The sequence below is a fragment of the Corvus hawaiiensis genome, chromosome 1 (assembly GCF_020740725.1).
Source record: "Corvus hawaiiensis isolate bCorHaw1 chromosome 1, bCorHaw1.pri.cur, whole genome shotgun sequence".
Lineage (NCBI taxonomy): Eukaryota > Metazoa > Chordata > Aves > Passeriformes > Corvidae > Corvus > Corvus hawaiiensis.
Window position 1 is genome coordinate 62,290,033 of NC_063213.1, and position 24,862 is coordinate 62,314,894.

Consider the following 24,862-nt stretch of genomic DNA (forward strand, 5'->3'; position numbering starts at 1 on the left):
ATTTTCCTTTCTACAGTCTGGTGAGGTATCTGTGTGCTGTACCACACACAAGCAGCCTTGAAAGCACTAGGTTTTCCAGCTTTCCAAGAAGAACAGAGAGAGAAGTGCTGGAGAGGGCACAGGGTGCTACCAACTGGGAGAAGCAGTGCTCAAGTGCTCACTTTGTGATAAGAGACCGCATGTGTACCCACAACACACGAATTCACTAGACATACAAAAACTGCTCTCACTGTTTTATCTTCATCTGTTATTCAGTCCTCCACTCTACTTCCAGGTTTTCAGGAATTCCAAGATTTTTAGCCCAATGACCAGAGGTGCAGGCGCAACAATGAAAACAGTGGAAGATACGAGTTCCAAAGCACTCACTGACCTGATCGATTGTGACGGCTTTGAGGGAGTGTACTTGGATTACCAAAGACAGATGAAGTTCAAGAAAGGGTCACCAAGAACTCACCTCAGGATATTTCCGTGTCCTTTCCTTCCAAAGCACTTTGTATGGGCCATCATAATGTTACATTATTTGCAAATGATGGACAAGATTAGTAGGCTCTGTGATACAAATTAATTTGCTGTGTTAAGTCACAAACTCTTACACCTAAGCCACATTCTCATTTGAAGAAGTCCCAAATTTTGAAATTTTTCTGTTCTGATGCCTATATCCAGTTTTAGGGGATGAGTTATTATTAATTACTACAGCTGCTGGCACTGTTTTTAGCTCTGAGCCGTCCAGTTTATAAAGTGAGTTAAAATTTCAAATTAAAAAATGGAATTTTTTTTTTCAGTTTTACATAAGTTACCTAACAGTAATTCAACCAAAATTTACAAAAATTACAAAAAGGCACAGTTAAGACTTCTTCCATTGTTCTTCCACTTCATTATGAACCAATGAACAGGACAGAAGAATAAAGAGTAGATTGGAGATAAAATTGTTTTCTCCCTTAAAATCAAAGGCTATTCTGCCTTGTCTCTGAGAGTATCTTCCCTTCTTTCTATTCAGCACAGGAGTATGTGGTGTTTAAATTCCTGATGCTATTTCAGCTCTCTTGCAACTAAAAATCTCACAATTCCATCAGGATTTTCAGACACACTCACAGGGGAAGGAGGATGGGCAATGAGTGCTCATGACCACTACAAATCTTGGAGGACTACATTTTCCAAAATTACTTTTTTTATATACAACATATGTTCTGCACATGGCTGCAAGCATCAGTCTACAAAGTTACATGATGTTAACAGCAGTTTCATGATCCTTGCAAATTCCGTAACTATTTCTGGCCTGACAAGGAAGTTTAGAAAGAACTCTACCTCTTCCTCCATATGTATATTCTTCTTATTCTATTGTCCAATTCTCTTTCTTAACACGGCCTAGATTGAACCCATAGTTGTACTTTACTTTAAGATGCTCATATTTCCAACTTGGATTTGCACAAAGTTTATGAGGAACCTGCTGGTAGTTTTCATTCCAACCAGTTTCTGTTGTAAAAAAAAAAAAAAATAACCAAAATCCAAAAAACTAGAACACCAACTAAGTTGGTTTCCTAAATGTATTTCCAATCTAGCTTTGAATTTTGACTTGTTTTCTCAAGCAACACAGTTGTGCTCCTTGAAAGCGCAAGACTTCTATTTTACACCAGTGTAAGATTTAAGAGCCACAGCTCCAGGCTAGAGTAAAAATACTTATGTCCTTTCTCAGGGATCTGACTCTGCACTGTCCAGCTGTTACGGTGCAATTTAACTCATTCCCCAGATTCAGCTATGAACTGAATTTTCAGCAGCTCCATAGGCGGATAATTTATTTATGAATAGGTTCAACCTATTTTAAAACCTACCAGCTCAACTGTCTCCCACAACAAAAAAACCAGATCTTCATTTCAGCACCTAGTCAAATAACTTAAAGTGGTTTGAGCTTGAGCTGATTCTAGCTCTAAAATAAAATGGTCTTTAAACATTTGTAAAATTCTGTTTAGTAGTTTTGTCTTACCACAAAACCCCTATTCTCAGGTAATTACATTCCTTTGAATTCACTGCAAAACCCACAGCTCTGGCTACACACTGAATGGTGAGCACTGGGGCAGACTTAAAGATACAGCACAAAAGTAGTCAAATGTTTTGGCCATCTTTAAAACAGAGGAAAGGAGGGACCAGGCTTTCATAGGTCAACCAGTTTATATAGTTCGTGGAAAAAAAAACAGGGAGGAAAACATGCAAAACTAATTCTGAGCATCTAGAAGGTAACAGAAAGAACCAACATGGATATGGCACTAACCAACAGACAAGTAATCAAAATAAAACCCATCAAAAAATAACTGGGTTTGTAGATGAGAGAATTCATAGCTATCTTGATGGTTTGTAGGGCTTTCTGCAGTACCTCACATGTTGTTGTGAGGTACCTCACAACACACACTGGACCTCATAAAAATCATAAGGGAACATGATGTAAATAAAACTACTAGAAAGCAACTTGCTGGAAAATGTTAATTTGGAATTCTATGATAGTTCAGTGGAAAATTATATATTGGTGAAGAATTATATACTGTTTTTTTCCTTCATGGTCTACCTTCCCCTCCAGCCTTCATATGTTTAACTCTCTGGTCCCAAAGCTGTCATGAAAGTCTTCACTCAGGTCTTTATCCTGGCAGAATAATAACAGCAAATAGAAGTGTACTGCTGAAAAACAAATAGTAGTACAGACATTCAGCAGTCAAACTCAGACATTAATCGGTCTTGGCTTCTCTTACACATGAAGAACATTCTGCATGTTATACCATGCATTATTGCATGGGCTGGGGAGGGGAGATGTGGGTAAGGGGCCAAGAAGCAGTTATCACAGCTGCATCCAATTCCTGGGGCATGTAATGCCATTTAGTCACAGCACTTAACAGGGGAGCTCATAGGCAGTGATGGAAGACTGGAGTAACAGTACTGCTGCATAAGTGGCATTGTTCCTTTTTCTATTTACTTTTCTTTCCTATTCTCCCACCTTATGATCTCCACAGCATCCTCTTTAATTTTAAAAGAATATCCCTACACAATCCCATTGCATGATCTTTGGATTGGTCACCATTAATCTGATGCAAGAAGTATTACTGATTCTGCTATGTCTGTGAGAATCAGAAATGAGATGGTACCTTCCTTTCTGGGCACTTAAATCACGTTAACTAATCAACTCCACCCGAAGCTGCTCTCCGTCAACCTTCAAGTGCTTAACAGTGCCATTGGTTCTGTCATGTATCACAGAGTACATGAAACCTTATCAAGCTATTTCTAAATCTGTATCAGACAGCAGATGAATTCTTTCCTTACTTCAGCTCTGACCCTGGCCTCCTCAGGCACATTGTGCCACATCACTACCCACTAAGGTCTGAAGCATACGCTCGAAGGCAAGATTGGTCCTCGATTGTCATCATTCCTCACTGTCTGCTCAACAGGGAAGCTTACCAGCCTTTTCTTTGATGGGACACCTACGAGGTCCCTCTGTGCTCCTTTCCTTTAGAGCTCTGAACACGGCACAAGTGTCCCCTGCACAAGCAATGCTATTCCATTTGCTGTCCAGCTGCCTGTAGTTAAAAATGCTGAAGCAGAGGACAGCTGATACTGCCTGATACAGGACTGGTTATTTTTCAGTCAGGCTGGGCAGCTTGGTGACATTTGGATAATTACATATTTTTAATGAGCTTCCACAGAAGATTCATCTGTTTGTGTGCAGAGATTCAGAACTACAAAACCTATATCCATCCATCAAAGGAGGAATTAAACATCACACTGTATCTATTGGCACTCAAGAATGCCTATTTCTAGTGCCTTGCAGAATTCTAATCAAAGAGAGAGATGGTGGATCTGCAGCCACTCAGTTATGAAAGGGTATAATGAAACTTCTTGGAGACCTCCTAGGGGGAAGCAAAAGTAAAGCAGTCTAAGAAAAATAAGTAGCCATTATAGACTAAAGGCCACAAAATTTCTGCTCCCACAGAGATGATCAAATACAACTTGTCTGGCAGACAACACTGATAATGCACAACACACATAATGCATATTGCATTATGCTGTCCTTACAGGAAAAAATCTCTTAGTACATTATGTACTGCTCCTACAATTGGTAAATATGGGAACAGATCTAAATGATGGTTTGATTAAATGGAGGGGGATACAAGGTCTGATCACTGATATTTTTTTCTCCCAATAATGATGAGTGTACTAACAGTGCGTTAGTTTTCTAACTCTTCAGGGTGACCGAGCAGCCTCAGCAGCTGCTGCTGGCCAGCTCTGTATACTCAGCATGAAGCCACATGGTATGGAATATCCCTTTGGCCAGCTTGGGGCAACTGTCCCAGCTGTGCAGCCTCCCAGCTTCTTGTGCCCCTCCAGCCTTCTTGCTGGTAGGGCACGAGAAGCTGAGAAGTCCTTGACTTGGTATAAACACTACTTAACAACAAGTAGAAATATCAAGTAGTGATATCAACATGATTCTCATATTAAATCCAAAACACAGCACCACACCAGCGACTAGAAGGAAAATTAACTCTATTCCAGCCCAAACTAGGACAGTTATGAAGTTTTTAAATTGGTTGTTCACCTCAGTATAGTAAGCATAGTGCTTAATACAACTAATACAGGGAGAAAAAATTAATGAGACACTTCAGAGGAATTAAAGGAAATGTTCAATAGTTGACTGACAAAATTTTCTAGCTCAGAGCAATGTAATTATCTGATGACATAAAGAAAGAGAGAAGAAAAGAGAAAGTGAATATATAGTCTTTCATCTAGATATCACTAAAAAATGCTTTTAAAAAAATATAATAATTACACCAATAATTGAAACCAAATTTCTTACACTATTGAAAATATATACAGAAAGATTAGAATCCACACTGCAGTTGATGCAGTGTGATGCAGTAAACATGAAGTTGCAGTCACATTACTGCTCTCAAAACAGCTGCCATCTCCTATTCTCAGTTAGAGATGAACCTAATTGTCCCATGTTATGATCCTTATTTTCAAAATGGCTATTTCCTCATGTAATTTCCAAGTGACAGAAGTCAAGTTGATCCTGAGATGATAATCTCCCCTAATGTTTCAGAAATTGTTATGGACCAAATCACAAGGACAGAGAAAAAAATCTTGCAAGTCCCCACACGACTAATAGCTGCCTTGAAAAAACAAAGACCAGAGAAATTAAAATTATCAAAACCGTAAGGTTTTACACACTCTTAATTTTAGAGAAAAAGAGTAACTTTCACACTTAGAATTATTCTGATGCTTTGCAATGCAGCTAAATAGGAGTTCCCTACCAGACACATCTAAATCATATTCTCTTACATTGCTTCTTGTTTGTTTAACTAGAATCTGTAATTTGAGTTATGCAATTACCAGCACTATCACTTTTACAAGTAAACACAGTAAGGAAATGGAGAAAATTGAGATACATAATACCAATAATAGCAGCAATAACAGTACACAAAGTAGCATTCATCATTAACACGCTTCAGAGTGAATAAGGAGCATCCAGACTCATCTCTGAAACAGTGCATTTAGCAGAAGGTGGGTAAACTGGGGGCAAATGTAAGAAAAACGTATTTGGGCAGCATTTAAGTTCTGGCCAACATCTTGGCTCATTTTCCATGCACATGACTCAGCATTACTGTAATTGCTTATTAGAAAAAAGAAAAATCATGCGTAGGTTTGTTTTAACTTTTCTCTAAACTGGAGAGAGAATTTATGGCAAGCATAATCTAATTGATGGTCATGAAATGATGAGGCCATTTAGACAGATGTCTGATTCTCCATGGACATTTTTTCTCCAGGAGAAATAAGAAAGGCCTGCAGCCTTAGCTGTCTTTTCTGAATTTATGGTGGCAGAACTGTCCATCTGGATTAGTGTCATCTGCCCTTTTAGCAAAATATCGGTGCCTGTAAGGCTTTCAATGATAAATTATCTATGTGAAGGGATGATTCCATGTTGACCTACTGCTTGCTTTTTCTATTAAGATAAGCTCAAATGAGGATTTTCTCCAAAACAGCAATTATATTTAAGATCATGATCAAAATGATCCACTAAAAATATGGAAGTGCTAAATATTATTATGCTTCATACTCTACAGACTGTATCTAGAAGTGGTAAGGTCTTCCAAAAAAAGCTAATTTAAAAGGAACTGACATGGCAAGTATGTTATTATTGCAGCTGTGATACTTGGGCAGAATCACCAAAGCCATCTTGAGCCAGAGTTGGTAAAGTGGAACTCACTAAAGTGTAGCAGTTTGCAATCAGCAATGGATTTGTCCACTGCAGAAGTATTTAAAAACTGGAAGAACATGCAAATACATGCAGTCTTTAAAAAAAAAAAACCAAACAAGAATAACAGTTGTCAAATAACTTGTTCGCTGAGTCAGCACTGTTTTTAAGCAGTACTGACAAAATTCTTTTCCCATAAAGAGATGCTACCGAAAGATCCACTGCAGAGGATACTGTTATGAACATCCTGTGGAAGCACCAAGCTCACAAGTTCAGACTGGCAAGCCAATGTGCCAGCTGTGCATGTGCTATTTCTTACCCAATGCAAATGCAATAAAATGAATTCATTAATGTGGACAATATTTCATTAAGGGATGAAAGGGTCAGAGTGCATAACGTGGGTGGTTGTGTGCTACTTCCTTTTCCTAGCAGAGAAACGTAAGTTACTCCAAGCAAGGAATGACAAATTAAATGCCTGTCCATTCCTGGTAATGCAGGAAAGACCATCAGCTGCTGTCTAGAAGTAATGTGAATATAAAACATAGGAGATTAGTACAAGCTCTTCCTGCTCTGTTTGACTAGTTGCTCTCCATTTCAACTAAGAGATAAAAGAACAAAGGATCTCATAACACAGGATTTTTGAAGGACTACAGGGAAAAGAAAAGAAAAAAGAGAAACAAAATCTATTAATTACAGGTTTTCATCAGCCCTGGATTAGAGGCCCTATCTTCTTTGAAGGTTCTAATTCACTGAAAGCAATAAGTACTAGTGCTACAAATAAGAAGAAAGAATGTAAAACTGGGTTAAATTGACAATTACCGTTTTCCAAGTAATGCTTCTAACTACAGAACAACTAATGTTCTTTTAATAATTTATCTCTTTGCATATCGTCTTCCCATAAGCACCCCGTTAAACAGAAGTGAGTAAATTAACTTAAACTCTCTGCACCTCCCATGAAAATACCATGCTTAAAAACTTGGGAATGAAGGAATACAAACCCGAAACATAAATCAGTGTTTTGATTTTGAAACTTCCTACCTTCAAAAAATTACATTTCTGAACTTTTTTTAATTTATCAAATATATAAAAAGCATTCAAAACTAAGACAAATAATGCAACACTGTGAGCTGGTTACACTAAGGAGACTACTTTAACAGCAGGTACTTCTATTTGAAAACGTACGATTTCCCATTATAAGATCATCTACAATAAATGAACAGTCATTGCTCCAGCTGCACTACACTAAACAATAAACTGAAGAAGCCAGATATAATCTCATTTTATGTCTCCAGCAGCTGACACATCCTATGGAATTCATGGTATATACTAAGACCAAGCACAGAGACTTTGTTTAGCTTTCCGACATACAAGCAAAGGGATACAAGTTCCAATAGATTGTTTTGACTTCATGTTGGTGTACCAGGATACATAAATTGAAAGAAATAGGTTTTTATTTAAATTGATTTACATTTCTGGCTGGCTTTCATTCTTACACTGAAAGGAAATATAAATGTTATTTATGCCCATAAAAATTGTACAGTAATGAGTTGAATTACTACAGGCATCAATCTTGGATACTTTCCTGTTTTGAGATTCAGATTACAAAAATAACAAATTCAATTTTTGTAAAATAAATCAAACCATGCCTTCTGATATTATTGCTATGATTATTGCTTATAAATAGCTATTTATAGCAAGCAAAATACAGTCAATAGCCATGTACCTTCTATATAAAAACAGACTTTTTCACCTTGGAATTTAAGATGAGAATGTTGGAAATTAGAAAGTGTTAAGGGGATTGTAGGAAGGGACAGGATGGGAGGGAGGGATGGAGGGAGAGAGGAAGGGAGGAAGGAAGGAAGGAAGGAAGGAATTCAGAAGGAAGGAAGGAAGGAAGGAAGGAAGGAAGGAAGGAAGGAAGGAAGGAACTAGAAATGAAAGATAAACTCCAATTTTATTAATGGCCTTTAACATGCAGGCTGAAAGAAGTAAAATTTATAAGCAGTGCATAAGGAGAGTCTCAGAAGAAGTGGCCTGTAAATTTGATATTTGACCAATAAATCTGAGATTATCACTGCTCTATTATTAATACTTTGCATAATTATACACAATAAGCTTGAGATTGCTAGAGTCTCAAAAGTCTTAAAATGAAAAAAAATTAATATGTGTAATCAATCAGCTGCTACTCTTGGTACTCATTTACCCCAAACTTGATAGAAAGCAGACAAGACCTTCTCAGTATAAGCACTGTATTACTCTCCCTCACAATCTGAACAGTCATTTATCTATGAAAACACATTCAGTGATCTAGCTAGTGTAATTTCCCTTACTGGACTGAAAAAGTCCTTCAACTGAATGTGGCACAGTTCTTCAGAAAATGTACATTTTCATGTACATGCTTTATGTATTAAAGACATCTGAAAATGGATCTTACCACTGCAGCTGGAACTTGAGGCATTTTTGCAGCTGGGGTTCCTGGGCGTGGGTAGAATTGATTAATAAACAAGCTTGGAAACCTGTACAGTTCTACAAGTTTCATTGTTTCTAGAAAATCTTCATCTGTCTCTCCTGGAAAACCACAAATGATGTCTGTAGCAATTGTTATTCCAGGCACTCTGTAAAGAAAGTAGAAAGAAACACTTAACTAAGGACATGTAAAAGTCATGCTCCCTTAAAACCTAGTGTACATAGACTATAGCCTTCAACTTTATCTATAGAAATTGAGACCTAAATGGATCTTTGGGGAAAAAGAGATTTTAACACCATTGCTTGGTAATGAGAAATGCATTTGGTGCTCAGCCAAGAGCACAAGTAATAGAAGACATTGCAGCAAATACTGGATTAGGATTGTGACAGAAGAGTGAAAACATCTGGATCAACTCTTCCTTCAATCAAAATTAGAGGTAATCAGCAGACCTTGTTACTTCTTGAATTCTGATTGCTTAATCCATAAAATGTAAACCTTTTGAGACTCAGTCACTAGAAAATGTCAACTATTTAATGTTTTATAATGCTGCTACCAAAGTAGAACAGGGTATCTGAAAGAGGGGACTGGCATGTCATACCACCTAGCAAATTTGAACAGAATTGGCTTATAAGCAAAAAATACATCTTTAGACACAAGTTAATTTTTAACTCAGTATTCTAAAACATCAGCCTATGCCTTGCTTTAAAAGGAAAACAAAATACTTAAGTTCACAATGCAAAGGCACTGAGTTGTTATTTAAGCAAGATCAACATTTCCTAACTGTTCCCCTTAGACTGTATATGCAGAACCCTTACACACACACATCAGGTTAAAAGAGCACAGGTGACAGAGACAGCCCATAGACACAGAAGGATGCACAGAAGAGGGTGAAGTTAGGGGGCTTCAGTTGAAATTGTGCCACCATCACAATCTTGGACATGGTGGGAACATGCCATGAACACTTTCCCAGTAGATACTGGAGCAGCCGTCAAGGCTTGCACCCAGACTGAGCTTCAGATGGTGGATGCAGACCTCCAAGCGCCAGGCTGCAGGGACTCCCTGGGGGCTCTCTCTGATTCCAGGGGAGATGGCCCTCTGTCCCACTGGAGCTGGGCTGTTTTGGAGGAGCTGTGCCTCCAAGTGGAGAAGTTACAGGAGGCTGGGCAGCATCAGAGAAGAAGAAAATGAGATGGCAGTGCCAGGTTAATGGTTGGACTTGATGACCTTACAGGTCTTTTCCAACCTTAACAATTCTGTGATTCTCTGCAACTCAACAGTTTGAAGAGGCTCAGCCCCTTGATCTTCAGTAGAGAAGCAGGTAGTGTCGATCCCCACTAGCAAGGAAAGCACAAGCTCTGGAGAAGGGGAAGGAAGGAGAGAGGAAAGATCTTGGCCAAATTAAGGCCTTACAACTGCAAAGTATGTTCATTACTCTATTGAAGTGGAGGTAGATGCACTGATAAGTAAGGTGTCTGGTCCCTCTAACCCATGCAGGTCTACCAAGAAGCACCATGTCACTGTAATAGGTGACTCCCTGCTCTGGCAGACAAAGGCACCCCTCTGTTAACCCAGCCAGCCATCTAGAGAGGTTTGCTGTCTGCCAAGGATCCAGGGTGCTGTGGGGCTCATCTGGCCCTTTGACTACTACTCACCACTGTTTTTCCATGTGAGAACAAATGATGCTGCCGGTGGAAACCTGGACAGTATTAAAAGTGACTACCGAGCTCTGGCAACAGTCAAGGCCATGAGGGCTCCAGTGGTGTGCTCCTCATCAGGAACTGAGGATGACTAAGCACTGGCACATCTTGCCCTGGGAATGCATGGAGTGTCCCTCCTTGCACGTATTCACAAGCCATCTGGTAATGGTCCTGTGCCACTGGCTCAAGGTACCACTGCTCGAGCAAGGGCATTGAAAAACATGAGGGGTTGAAAAACATGAGCTCCATAGGTCCCTGCCAACCTCAACCCTTCTGTGTTTCTGTGACATGGCCCTAAAAAAGCCCTTCAGCCAAGAGATTACTGCACAGTATTTACAGAGTACTCTCTGGGACCCAGGAGACACCAGCTCAGTTTTCCAAATCTGACACTAGTCAGCTGGATGACTGCTGCATTGGGAGAAACTGTGGAGCCACAGCCCTGTTTTATATTCAGCCTGCTTGCATAGAGTGGGAATAATGATAAACATCCTCTGGAGAGAGGCAGAAACATAGAGTGCTCAGTGCTCCCTCCTGACACAGATGAGACTGTTTCCCCAATGCAGAGATGACCTCATGCTGCTAGTAAAAATTATAAACTGAAGTAAAAGTGACTTATGGAGAAAAGTAAGAACTTTATAAAAATATTGGTGGTATCTAACTTGGAACTGGCCTTGCTTTAGGTAGGGGGAATAGATGTCTTCCAGAGGTCCCTTCCAACCTAAATAATTCTACAGCTCTTATGTAGGCTACAGGCAAGGGATCAGCTCAGAGAGATTGTTTCAGGGGTGAATGGCATAAAGACAACTGTCACAAGCACAGTTCACACTTGAGTTTAAGAAGGGATCTCCAAGACTGTCTCTAACATAAAGAAATGGATGGAAGGCTTCTCTTCCCCTCATCAGGATAAGACAATGCAGAACTATGAATGTCAATGCACAAAATCCAAATTACATTTATGAAGCATTCCAATAGCCAAAGGAAACTATAATTTCTTATTAGAGAGTATATCACCACAAGAAAAAAAAAATAATGCTGTGGTTATAGTGAGTGAAGAAACTTGCGTCTGAATAACTGAAAGAAAAACTTCCTGAAACAATGAGTTCTACTGGACAAGGAAAAATCTGTTGGCAAAAGACCCAAGAAAAGGGAAGCAGAGAATACTGTTCTTATTAATTTGATTAGGTGCAATATTAGACCATAGAGCTTATATTCACCGTAACAGCCTTCAAACAAATTGTATATGGGAGTAAATATATTTTGTGATTTTTTTTCTACACTTTTTTTGTTGTTGTTTAAGTATTGGCAATGAGCTTATATTAAAGTGAATGTCTTGTCCTCTTTTTAACATGTGTCTGCATATATAGATAGCAGCACGGGAATTTATTAGATATTATCAGAATCTTCTTCCACCTTTTCCTTATGAAAAATCGCCACCAAAGAAAACAAATTCTATCAATTCCTTTTTGAGTTCATGAATTCAGACTCCATCATCTGAGATTAATTTAAAATATGGCATTTGAATGACAAATCAAAACCAGTATAAAACAGAACATTTTCAAGGACTTGATCCAATAACCCTAAGTGGGAAACACAAGATAGATATTGTGCAGAACAGCAGAAATCCCCAGAGCTGATGGCTCAGCACCCTCAGTTACCATTGCTTTCTTAAGGCTGACAAACATCAAGATATGAACTTCTGCTTGATATCAAGTAACAATAAAATTCCTTATCTTTAAGGACTGAGTGAAGAGAGCAGCCCTATATCCTGCAACATGATTTTGCTCATCCCACAAATATCTTGTGCAGCAGCAGTAAGCTCATGGAAGAGAGAGTACATTACTTTATAAACCAATGCCACCTAACATCAGCTGCCATTTCTCAGAACATGAACAGAACATTCATTACATTTGACAAAACCATTATAATGAAGTTATTTTATCCATTTTAATGACACTATTGGCAACAGTCAAAGCATTTATTACCAATGGTAGTAGTAATACCATCCTTTATAAAGGCCTGGTTGTTTCTATAGCAACATGAATTATAAGGTCCAATCAAGCTAGATACAATAAAATATGCTCTTTTTCTCCATAACACCAGTTGTCATTCAGTTAAAAGGAAATTACATATTTTAAAAATTCATAAACTCTACAAATGTCTGAATTCCGTTTGCTGATAAGGTGTTAATTATCTTAGTAATTAGATTTCTTCCTGGATGGAATTATTACATACAAAGAAAAGCCTGAGTACAAAAAGAGAATAAGGACCAGGGTGTATTCAGCAACAGCAATTAATTACAGTTCAATCCAGTGTAACTGCCTAAAATATGACACTGCATAGCACATTTTTATATCATTGCTGATTATATTGTTTAACAAGAAGTTTAAAAAGGGGAGAAAAGCATGAGATTTCACTCAAAATAAAATCCAAAATGACAAAAATCAAGCTCTTAAGACTTTTTCAAAGCAGTGATGAACAAAAATATGTACAATCAGTCCCACATGCGAAACATTATTTCCTAATGAAAAAAAGAGGGGGAAAAAAGATGTAATTATGGAAAAATATAAAACACATACACACGTGAAAATTAAAGTGACCTTTTCTCTGACAGCCTGAAAGAAAGCAGGACAGAATTCTTTATCATATAGATTCAGATGATGTTTAAGAATTGCCCCAGCTATGAAATATGATCCAAAATCACACAAAAACAAGTTCTTGTGCATCACCTAGTATTATTATTTTTTTACATGAAATACTGCTTATCTATTCTGAAGCAAACAAAGACAAAACTGCTGAACATCCCCTGTAACATTTATTACATGAACATATTTACAGTTAGTCTCAATATTCAGTTTCCACAAATGTTTTCTAGGGTGTAGAAGAAAAGCTCTACAACACATGTTGACTCTCAATTGGGATGTTTTAAAATAAAACTGTGGAATTTCAGAAAAAGATGAATTGGAGGAATAATCAATGCCATGTATAAAATAATACAGCCCTAATACTTAGGGTTCCTGAATATTCTCTTCCCTATGTTCCTCTACATACATAAATATCTTCCATCTACACAGGCAGAGTGATGTTTTGCCATACTGAACTAGACCAGCAATGCAAACACCATCATCATGGGCAATTCTGACCACCTAAAAAGAAGCAACTACTTCATCATACAGTGAAGACACATCTGTTTTAGTGTGATGCTGCAAGGACCAACACACCCATGAACAAGTGCTGAGAGCACAGGTATCCAAACCCCATAGAAAGGAAGAACAAGGCGTGTCCAAATGAATACAGAAGAAAAGCAACATCTTACCCTCTGCCTAATGAGGAACCAAGTCAGCCCCTGGGGTCAGAGAAAAAAGTCAGACCCAAGGAAATGTCTGATGCCTGGAAGTCAAGTCACAGACAAGTGACTTAGAAAAGAGATAAAAGCGTGAAGCTGCTAAAAATAAAACCGTAAAAAACCTCCCCCCCCCCCCCCTCCATTTTCACAGAGCAATACTTCTAAGAAAAGCAGCAGCAAAATTGTGAAAATTTCTAGGATTCACTTGTTACATGGACCATTTCATGTGGTTTTAGCTACATAAAACATTTCCTTTAGCAATAACCATTACAAACCAAATCCATGCTCAGGGAAGAAATTATGTAAAGGAGCTAAAATTATTACCTTCAGCTACTCACATGACCACTTGAAATTCTTTTGCATGATCACATATTCTTCTCACTTCCATTTCAGCAATTAACATTTAAATCCAGAAATTACTTAAAGCCACCATCTTGCTCTTAAGCAAGATCAGCCACCTCCACCTCTTACAGTATAACAAAATGCTGGAATAAATAGCAATATGAATAAAAAGAAAACACTATATGGTCTTACACAAGAGTATGAGAACTGCCGGGGTAATTTATAGTAATTAAAGTCAAAACAAAAAATGTGATGACATCGCAACTTCTTGATTCATAAATTAGAAATCTGCACTGAAAAAATGTTAGGGAAAAAAAGTGTAATTTTTATGAAAATAAAACCAGTCTGCTCTGAAATGTTATTTCAGAATCATACATTATTTTATATTTTAGAATGCTTCTGCAGTATGTGCCCATGCAAATAAAATGGGGGTAATTGATGAAATAATTGGAAGGTATCCGAGTTGGTCTTCCAAATATATTTACGGAGCCTAACAGGCACCTCACCATGCCATTTGGTGTTGGAGATGAAGGACGTGTTTGCATCTTCCCCGTGACCACACACAGTCTTCCAGAAGCCCTTTCCCCCCCTCTTTCTCTTTTCTCCATGAGGCCTAGTCTTGTGGGATTTCTGATTTCAACTTGAATTGCTCACTGAGAAGCCACACAAGCTGGAGCTAGCACAAGAGAAACAGACTGCTCAGCTGGAAGCACTGCCTAGGAACAACAGGAAACTTCACCCTGCTTCTCTCTTGACTATATGGAGATTAACCTGAGGATTAAGCCATGGAAAAATCCCCACACTTTGACAAAGGAACTCGGCCTATTTCTATTCTGAGATCCTTTGGTACTTCTCTTTCTCTCCATGGACTGTGAATGCAGCACAGGACAATATATTCCTACATTAAGCGTCTGGAGTTGGGCAACTAAACCTGAACATAATTTCTCAAGCAGGGGGTTCTCCATCCTCTTCTAGTTATGATTTACTCTAAATTACACAATGGATGAACAGGCATCTAATAAATGGCTATCCACTGAGAGTGTTTTTCTTAGCAATCTTTTCCATATGTGTTTCAAAACAGTCCAGGATGTGTGAGTTCAGAACCTCTGTGTCAAAAAAACAAGTTCTTTTGAACCCTCATATCAATTGCTGAACTGATTTACACATGGAGTGAAACTGGAAAGTGCCTTGGTTAAATGACAACAGGCATGTCATAAACACTTCTGTGTAAAGTCTCTTAAATGATAACATACTGACCCTTACAGCTAGATATAAACTGTCCTTTGGTAAGACACCTCATTAAAAAGCAGCTACATATATCAAGAACATTACTATTTAAGAAAATTTATATAGGAATTATATAGGATATAAGAAGTTATTTTATTTCAAATATTTTAAAATGTTCTCTATTACTGTGTAACACAACTCCAGGTTGTCTCACAAATCAGTTCTCCTTCACTTCAGTGTGCCTGAATTAAAGCAAGAAAGGTAACTATGTTGATACTGCATGCAGAAGTCTTTAAGGGCTTCATTTATAAGTCAACTCACTTACTTTTACTCAACTATTGAGACAATAAATACTAGCAGATGTTTTAAGTAAGTCATATTTTGTTAATGTGTGTTTGTTTTTTTTTGTTAATGCAGTTTTAATATTTTTTTAAAAAAACTTATTTTCACAGCTTGGATCATATCTCTCTGATATTGATACCCAAGACAACAAACCAGAAAAAGAAATTGTAATGCCATATTGTTTATATGCTTGCTTTGATTAAAAAATTATAAAACAGACAAATGAAAGCCAGACATGACCACAGAGAAAGAAAGAGTATTCTTGCATATTTCCCTAAAGGAAGGTGTATACACCTGGGAGAGTAACTGGCAAGGCCATTAAATCCTACCAGTTAATTTGGAGGTGATTCATAGGGAAACACTTCAAATTTCAAAGGTAGCAGAAACTACATATTAAGTCTGGCCTGACAGCTACAGAGTCAGGGGATGTATCCTGCTTTTTGGATTCCACACCTCACAGAGCACTTGAGGCTGCTCCTGGTGGTGATTCCCACCGGGAACATGTTACACCTGCGCTTTGTGATCTGCAGCAGTGTCCAACGGATTTGCAAGTGCAGCTTAATATGCTGGGTTTGAATTTGGGGCAATTAGTGGTTTTGATGTAAGCCACCTTAAACAGGCTGTAGAATAGTATCTGTGATCAAGAAGCACAATCTAACAGGTCTGAGTTTAACAGAGAGTGAGAACAGGTATTTTTTAATGACTGTTCTTTTCCAAACCCACCTCCTGCCCCCAGAAGAGCTCTTTCGGAAACTGGGCTGAATGACACCTGGAGGCAGTGAGCAGACCTGATTTCCAGAACTCAGCTTGAGAAGGTGTAGGTGTGGAGGACTCTGTGCAAGTAGGGAATGGGCTGCCCTTGTTACCAGGGAATAGTGACCTAGATAAAAAGTATATCTTATAATTAGTGTGGCTCACTGCCTGAGGATGAAAGACTACACACGGTTTTACTCTCTTCAAACAATTGTAGTGAAGGTTGCCAGAGTTCCTATTAGTTGTAGCCCAAATGGTTTAGGAGAAACATTATAATACTTCCCATTAACAATTTTCCTAAAAAAAAAAAAACAAACAAAAAAACCCTTAAAAGCCAAATCAAACAGTTAAGGCTTGGACTAACTTTATTCAACTGTAAGGTGTTCTACTCTCCTCATAAAAAAGAAACATTTTATAGAACTTCATTATGGATTTATAACTTCAGATCATTATTGTTTTATGATTAAAAAATGAGCGACTTAAGACAAAAAGCTCAACATCCTTAAACTTCATTTCCATTCAATCTCTAATAAATACCATCTGCTGTGTACTTTAGGGATATAATACCCGTCAAAAACTCAGCCATATTATGAGAACCGGCACCAAGTTGATCTGAAATGCATATTTGAACAGATGTGTTTAAATTACATCTCTCCGTCTATCCACACACATAAATTCAGAATAAGCGTGTGTTGATTTAAAATGCATAAAAAAGGGATTTGGAGATGCATCAAAAGTGAACAGCATCTCAATGGATCAAGGCTCGCATTACTAAAGGTCATCCCTAAAAATAAAGTTTGAATTTATTAAGGGTTGCACCAGGGAACTGTTCTTGGGAACTGACTTAATGTTTGCTGCACTAAAGCAGCCATTGAAATTACACTAATTTTCTATGACCCTTCACTGTTTAACATTAAAGCTGTCAGGCACGGTCAGAAATAATAAGATCTCAGCCATGAGCGGCTGAGAATATGATATACTTTTTCTCAGTCTGACACAATGCTTATCACCAATACTAAATGTCTCAGGCTCTGAGGACCCATCCACGTCTGTTTCAGTGACAGTCATTTAGCTTTTCACTCTGACACAGAAATCAGGCATATAAACCAAAATGATTAGCATGCCTTTTTGGCATGATGAAACCAAATTAAAAAATTGCAAGCAGGGCTCCATTAAACAACGCTAATTTAAAAAAAAAAAAAAAAAAAGGCAAAATAAATGTTTCTGAACATGTTTTTTGCCCCTCTATAATCTACAGTCCTGCAATCTTTCATGGATCTTGACGATATGACAGACTGGTCTAAAGGTCCATCTAAGCCAGCAGTGCACTTCCAGCAATAGGCATCAGAAGTAGCCCAGGGAAGTATTTTAGATGTTGCGCCCTTCCCAGAATCCCTTCGTCCTTCTAACTGGATTTTGTCAGAAAGGTGTTTTTGTAACTAGTAGCTTCTGATGGTTTTCTTCTCTATTAACTTGTCAACAAGTCTCCCCTTGAATCTAAACCCTTCCATTTCAAAACCACTTAAAAGAAAAAAAAATCTCTGGTGAGCCTTCCACTCACTAATTCCATTTGACACTCCCCAACTGTTATGCTGGGAGAGACCAGTAACAACTCTGTTCACCTTCTCAGTGCTCTTCATGATTTTACTGACCTCTGTTCTAGTACCTCTCAATTAGCACTTTTCCAGATTGAAGAGTCCTTAATTTCCTCTGTGTGAAGATCTGCCATACCTCTGATAATCTCTGTCAGTCTTTACAGTAACATTGCCCATTGTAATCTATCCTTTTTGAGAGGGCTTTCATAGCATTTAAACAATACAGGCACAACAAGATAAAAATCTCTTAAAATAGTTCTAGAATCTAGATAAATGATCTGCTTTTACCATCTTTCTTTCAGGTTTGGGTTGTTTTCTAGTATGCAGATAGCAAAAAGCAATGGAACTTACACAAGGTAAGGGGCAAGAGAGAAATAAATAAGCTTGAACTGAAAGCAAAAAGAAGGCCAAGCACATTTCAAAGACAAGCCAAAGTCAGCAATGTGGTGGTAAAGGGGAACAGAAGAAGTTGTCAAAGGAGTAGTAGTAGTATGACAAGTTGCAAGACTTCAACAGAGAATGTAAGATTTCTGTCTGAAACACAATCAAGTATTAATCAAGATTAAAAAATTATTAACTAAAATTGCAAATGGGCCAGATGTTTTATTCCAAGGCTTTGGTTCAAGATCATCTATACTAATAACTTCTGCAGCACAGAGAAAGAGCAGAGAATGGCAGGACAGACACTCGGCAGATTTTGCTCAGTTCGAAAGAGTTAGCCCCAAACAGCCGATAGATTTAAAAGGGACACAATTCCTTCATACTGCAACCTATACAAACAATTTGACTGGATCTTTCTTCTGTCTAATAACTTTGTGAGAAATCACCACATGAAAAGTTTTCCAGCTGCAAACATCTACATGGAAAGGATCAACACCATGAAGGAAACAGCAGTTAAAAACATAGGCGTGATGGGCACTAAATTTAACATAACCTTCATTCCATTTTTAAAGTACCTAATGAAACACAACTTTTACCACACCAGCTGATCACCCAAAACACAGCAGCTGATATGCTACATCCTTATCGACACAGTACTTACAAAAGGTGTTGTTATAATTAAACCTGAGAGTCACAGTTTTAACAGACCAGAAGGCAGGTTGTCTGGGGCAAGGCTTTAGCAGCCATAAGCAGTTTTCCTGAATGTTAGCGAGAGACATTTAAATCACAGTTCATGTACTCTAACCAAACAATGCTGCAGTTTTACACCAGACAGTTTTTGATGTACATTCCTATACATTCTTAAATGTGAATTTTTCAGAGCCAGTATCTCTCACATATCAACTATCTGGTAGGTTAAAACCTTTTACTGTCACCTCTCTAAAACTTTTTTTTCCCCTTAAAGAGCAGAATATGTACAGTAAAGAGGTTGCACAGGGAACTACTACTCCTATCAACAGCACAAAAAGCAAATTTGAAAAATAATAATAAATTTCCTCAGAGCAAGTGTAGTATTTGGCTCAAAATTCCAATAATATCCTCCCTATTCCATAAAGATTGAAAGCTGCTATTGTGTAACTTCGAAGTTTTTAATTTTTATTTCATGATCCACTGGCAAATGTGACTACATGGTCTTAACACTTCAGACCAAAGTGTGACACAAGGATTGGGATATACTCAGAACACAACACCTATACAGCTTCAGAATTACATTTTCAGAGGTAACACTCCAGACTCACAAGCAATGCTATTTCCTTATTAAGCCAAAACCCATGAGCTTAACTTCAAAGAAATCCAGTGTGCTTTACTAATTAAAGTGTGATAAGATAAAGTTAATTATACTTCAATATAATCATACTTCAATCAACATAATGCAATATAACCTGGATCACTGGAAAACAGAGAACTTACCTTGCAAGAATAAATTTAAAGAAATTATGAAGTAAATATTTGAAATGGCATGTATAAAGAATTATTCATTCATTCATTCATGTAAAAATATATATGAAACAATATAGAGAAAGAACTGGACATAACTGTTAAGGTAATGGGCATCACTGGAGTGATAGCATAAAACACTGTCTGTAAGAGCACTGTCTCATCCCATTCATGACATGCTCTGATAACAATCTGAATTTAAAGAAATCACACCCGCAATAATATCCATCTTTATGAGCAACCACAGTTCACTTGGCTAACTGGAAGGTAGGAGAATGGCTGTGAGAAGTAGCTGTTTTGTTCTCAGGTATACCCAAACAGCAGGTGAGTTCAGAACACAAGAGATTTTACAGTACTGGCCCATAGAAATAAAATATTAATTTATGTATCAGTTAATAAAATCTAATTTAAAGCAAAATACTGTGGCTTCTCTTCCAAGTGGAAGAACAGGCTTATGTAGCTGAGGACACTGGGCAGAAAAAGCAAAATCACCAGGAAAACACCTCTAAAATATCCTAGTTAACCTCTCAGAAAGATGGCCTCAACCAGCCAGGTTCTTACACACTTCATGTTCGTAACATTTTGGTAGCAGCTTGCTTTGTCTAGAATTCCCAGTAATTTAAGAACATTTCTTTGTTAAAGACAAAATCAGTTGAGAATATTCTGGTCAACGGAAGTAATTAATACATGCATTCCTTCAAAAGTTTTGAAGGACGTTCAGATTCATACATGCACACCAAGCCACACATATGGGACATCAGAAGCAAAACCAGAAAAAGAAAAAGATGATATTTTAAATGTAGACTGTTAGCTTGCCAATGACAAAGTTAAAACAATACAAAATCAATAGATGCTGTTGCCTCAGGGAAGCTCTTATCCATTTCTCTCTGTACAGTTCAGTCAACTACTTTACTTTCAGTGTGTCACTAAGTTGAAGATGCCTTAAAAATTACAATTAGGATAGCTTGCCATATCATTATCAGTGCATTTTGTCACACTCAAAAGCTTTAAGTAAAATAAAGGACTGTTAAATGTGTCTAAGTTCAGGTGCCTTTTTTTTTTGGAGGACTCTGACAGGTTGTACAAAGCCACAAATCTTAAAAGCCATTCAAGCAGTAGCTTTGCTGCCTAAAGGCAGGGTTACTAAGTGGGAAATTTTAAAAAAATTCAGACAAACGTAAAAGGAATAATGCATGTCAATATAAGAAGAGGTATTAGTAAGTAATAATAATAGCAAAGCTACTCATGAAGTCCAAATAAAATTCAGAAGTTTAGAAAAGGTAATGAAACCCCAGCTATTCAAACAGAAGGCTGGAAGGCAGACACCTGAAATATTTTGGGCTTGCATGTGTCAGATGTCCTCTGTTACGCTGGGGAGCACACACAGTGTAAATGTGTTTCTACACTGTAAAGAAGTAAAATAGCCAGAAAATGAAGCTTTCAAAGTTAACAAACTCATACTGTGGAGAAATAATTAAGGCAACTTGGTGTTGTGAGTAGTTACCTGATTTGACCTGCCAGTGACCGAAAATTAAAAGAGAATTAGCACAAAATCTAAAATATGCCATTATCACTGAAGAATCATCAAAGACAAAATTTAAAGTATGTTTTATGAAGAATTCAAAGATATGACAGCATTCCAATTATGGCAACTAAAGCTCTTTGGAATCATTGAACCATTAACATTGGATAGGTAATGTATGAAAATTGCATTTAGGGAATAAGGTTTCAGGTAAATTTAATAGCAGTAGAAGATGAATAAAGATGTAACTGAGAGGAATAACTTCTTTCTCACGTATGAATATATGTAATTAGGTAAGCGATAGGATCAGTACCAACTGGGTTTAGCAACCTGATTCAAAGCACAGGAGTAATATCTGAAGATTAAGGGAAACAGATTTTCTTGTATCTTGACATGGTAAGACAGAAAGACCTGGCACATGAAGTCCCAGAACCCAGACAGAGTCTCTGAGGCCCCCACAATTAGTAAATTAGGCAGGAGAGTTACTATTGAAAACGAAGTAAGAATCAGGCTGGAGCAAGGCAACTGCTCAAGAACTAGCACCAGTCTCATATCAAGGGAAATGATAAACTTCAGGAAGCCCCCAAAGAGTTGGTAAAAGTCAAAACAGCAATACTTAAGAAAGAGATGGAAGAGAACTGAAAACCTTCAAAACCATCATTATGAAAGGACATCAGTGATGTCCTCAGATAGGAATATTAAATCTAATAGTTCTAGACAGGAAAAAATTGAAAACTTTTGTCACTAAAAAGACAAGTATAGAAACAAAGAGAGAGTATCTTGATAGTAAGACTAACAGAGATGGAAAAAAGTGCTTTTTCTGAGGTTCTCAACAATCTAACCAGAGAATCATATTACAATTGCAGGGGAAAAGACCTCCCCAAAAGCTGGCGAACTTCTGGAGCAGGCTAAAGCCGCAGAATTAAATCAAATCAATACAGAGAGAACGGAAAAATGTCTCAAATAAATGGAATAAGGTGGTTATAATTATTCAATTTTACAAGCTGAACACAAGTTTGAATTTAATAGTTACCGTGAACTCTTCCTGTTAAAAGTCTACTTAAATGTAATGAATAATTTTATAAAATACACAAAGTATGATACAGAGGGAGTAGAATGCAAAAACGGAATCTAATCAATTCAGCGGGAACAGCTGTTTGTGCATTCAGACCACATCACTGAAATCAATTTTATCAAATCACATAATGTTCCACAATAGCCTTTGGGCATCAGTTAAAGAACCTGGAAAGCCTGTCAAACGCCTGCCAGGCACAACAGTGCCCTTTTGGGTCTTCAATACCAGCACAAGATACAAAGAATTCTTAGGCAGCAAGATCCACAAGGCTGGTGCAAAAACTGAATTCCCAAGCTGAAATCCAATGTCTGGGTGTAACTTGTTGGGCCTAACACAGACACTGGGTTTTCAACCTTGATAAAAACAGAAGGCATGGTATAAAAGGGGGCCCAAAGGAAGTGGCAAATTAGGATCATTAAGGATGAAACAAGCTGTATCTCAAACAATTTAAGCTCATTTATTATGGAGAGAATATTGAGCAACTGATGCAAAACTACCATCTATGTAACAGCATTCCAAAAATGCTTATTTCATGTGGTTGGGAATTTCAGACATGTTTGAAGTAGGCAGAAAAACATGGAATAACTTCAGAAATTATGTATTGATTTAACCTCTGAGTCCATTAATGAAAAATATTTCATCCTCTGTGATCTATTGCAAGTCTTTATAATTCACAACACCTCTCCCTTCAGTTTCAGTGCCAGCACTGAAGTTCCAGGAATTTCAGTAGGTTGGGATTTTTTATCAGCTGAGTAAAGACAGTAGTTAAGCATCTCACTAAAGGTTTTTATAGGGTTTTACCTTATGAGAAAAAAAACAACATTTGAAAATATTTATTACATTTTACAGTTCTCACTTTCTAGGACACTTGTATTTTCTGCTAGAAGATACCCCACTTTTCAACCTAATATGTGTAAGTGTTAGTATTTCTCCCTTTAGGGAAAAACTCAATCTTGAAAACAGTACCAATAAAACAATCCCATTGGCATTTGTCTTGCCGTTAACAAAAAATAACAGAGCAGAAATATTCTAAGGAGAAGGCAAAGACCAGTTATCTACCTACAGACCACATCAGAGAAGATAAGTTACCTACATGTAATCACATGGTGGCCTATGCAAGCACTGAACTATGATGTGTTTTATGTCAGGAGTATCCAAAGAAACATCCTTGAGGCCTGCATCTTTCTGCCAGTAGTTCCTGTAATAACAGGAGTGGCTCAGATCACCTCAGAGTCCACTGACTGGACCTAACCGAAGAACACAGATAAATGGAAGGGCTAAATGCATAGATAGCATATCCCAAAGTAAAATCTGTTATGGGCAAGTAAATAATCTCTCTTCTTCAGATGGACTCCTGCAGTCACTGCAAATAATACAAACGTATGGAAAACCTGAAAAAAGGCAAATTGTGTCTCTAAATGAACCAAGACTGAAGGAGAGCAGCTTTTTGCTAGGCAGTCTCCTCAGCATGGTAGCACTTAGCAAAGATGTAAGTAGTTTCAAATGTCCACTTCACATATAAAAAATACAAAAAATACAAAGGTATGATACAGAGCGCAATTGTGTGAGGTTTAACTGAAGGAGCTATTAAAGAAGCAGCAGATGAACCCTATTCATGGCTTTGTAACATCCCTCTCATCTACTGTGAGAGCCTGAGGAAACTGCTAACCTGCCTGAACTCTTCATCACCAGATACAAGATCTTCAGGGATTGCTCTTTAGGGTTCTCCCCTAACACAGAAGGTAAAATGCAGGCAGGATACAAAATAAGCATCTGTAAAGGAGGTTTAAGGAGAAAAGCAAAGCATACTGACTTTCCTAAAATAACTGAATGTTGGATATCACCTTGGAAAAGGACTTCAGAAATGCTACGTGGGCTACCATGCCTTTAAGGAAAACAGGAACAAAAGGAGAATCAATGATTAGAGCTCAAATCCCTTTTTCCTTCCAGCTAAAAAGCATGCTATTTTCACAGACAAGGATGGTAGTGAACTCCCTAGAGATAATGAAAGGCCTAAAATCCATTGTACATGTGCAAACGTAGATAGAAAGATGCAGGACTTTAAAATCCTGTGCTCCAGAATCACAGCTAATAATTCCAGAACAAACTTGTTTTGGTGATAAAGGTAACTTTGCATTAACTTTGGCAGCCTGCAAGGTGCAGCAATGGCATCTCAGTATAACCCTGGGCTACAAGCATCTATCAAACTTGCAAAGGCACCTTTTCCCACAGCAAAAACATTTCTTTGGGCCTGCTTCAGAACTTGGCAGAAAGTTGCACAAGGAGAACACACACTCTTGCACCCTGAGGTTGTGCCTCACCAAGCCTTCAAGTCTGGCTTTCTGTGGAGGCGATGCAGGTGCTACTGGAGTAATTGAGAACTGTGAGTGAT

General features: G+C 37.8%; 1 protein-coding gene across 5 annotated transcripts in view; it reads right to left on the reverse strand.

The window, feature by feature from the left end:
- Positions 1-24,862, reverse strand: part of CDKAL1 (CDK5 regulatory subunit associated protein 1 like 1) — a 411,323-nt gene that overhangs the window by 96,659 nt on the left and 289,802 nt on the right. For all 5 annotated transcript variants that reach the window (XM_048308004.1, XM_048307996.1, XM_048308011.1 and 2 more), the window contains one exon: positions 8,664-8,844. In XM_048308004.1, coding sequence (XP_048163961.1) covers positions 8,664-8,844 — 181 coding nt within the window. The remainder of the gene's footprint in view (positions 1-8,663; positions 8,845-24,862) is intronic.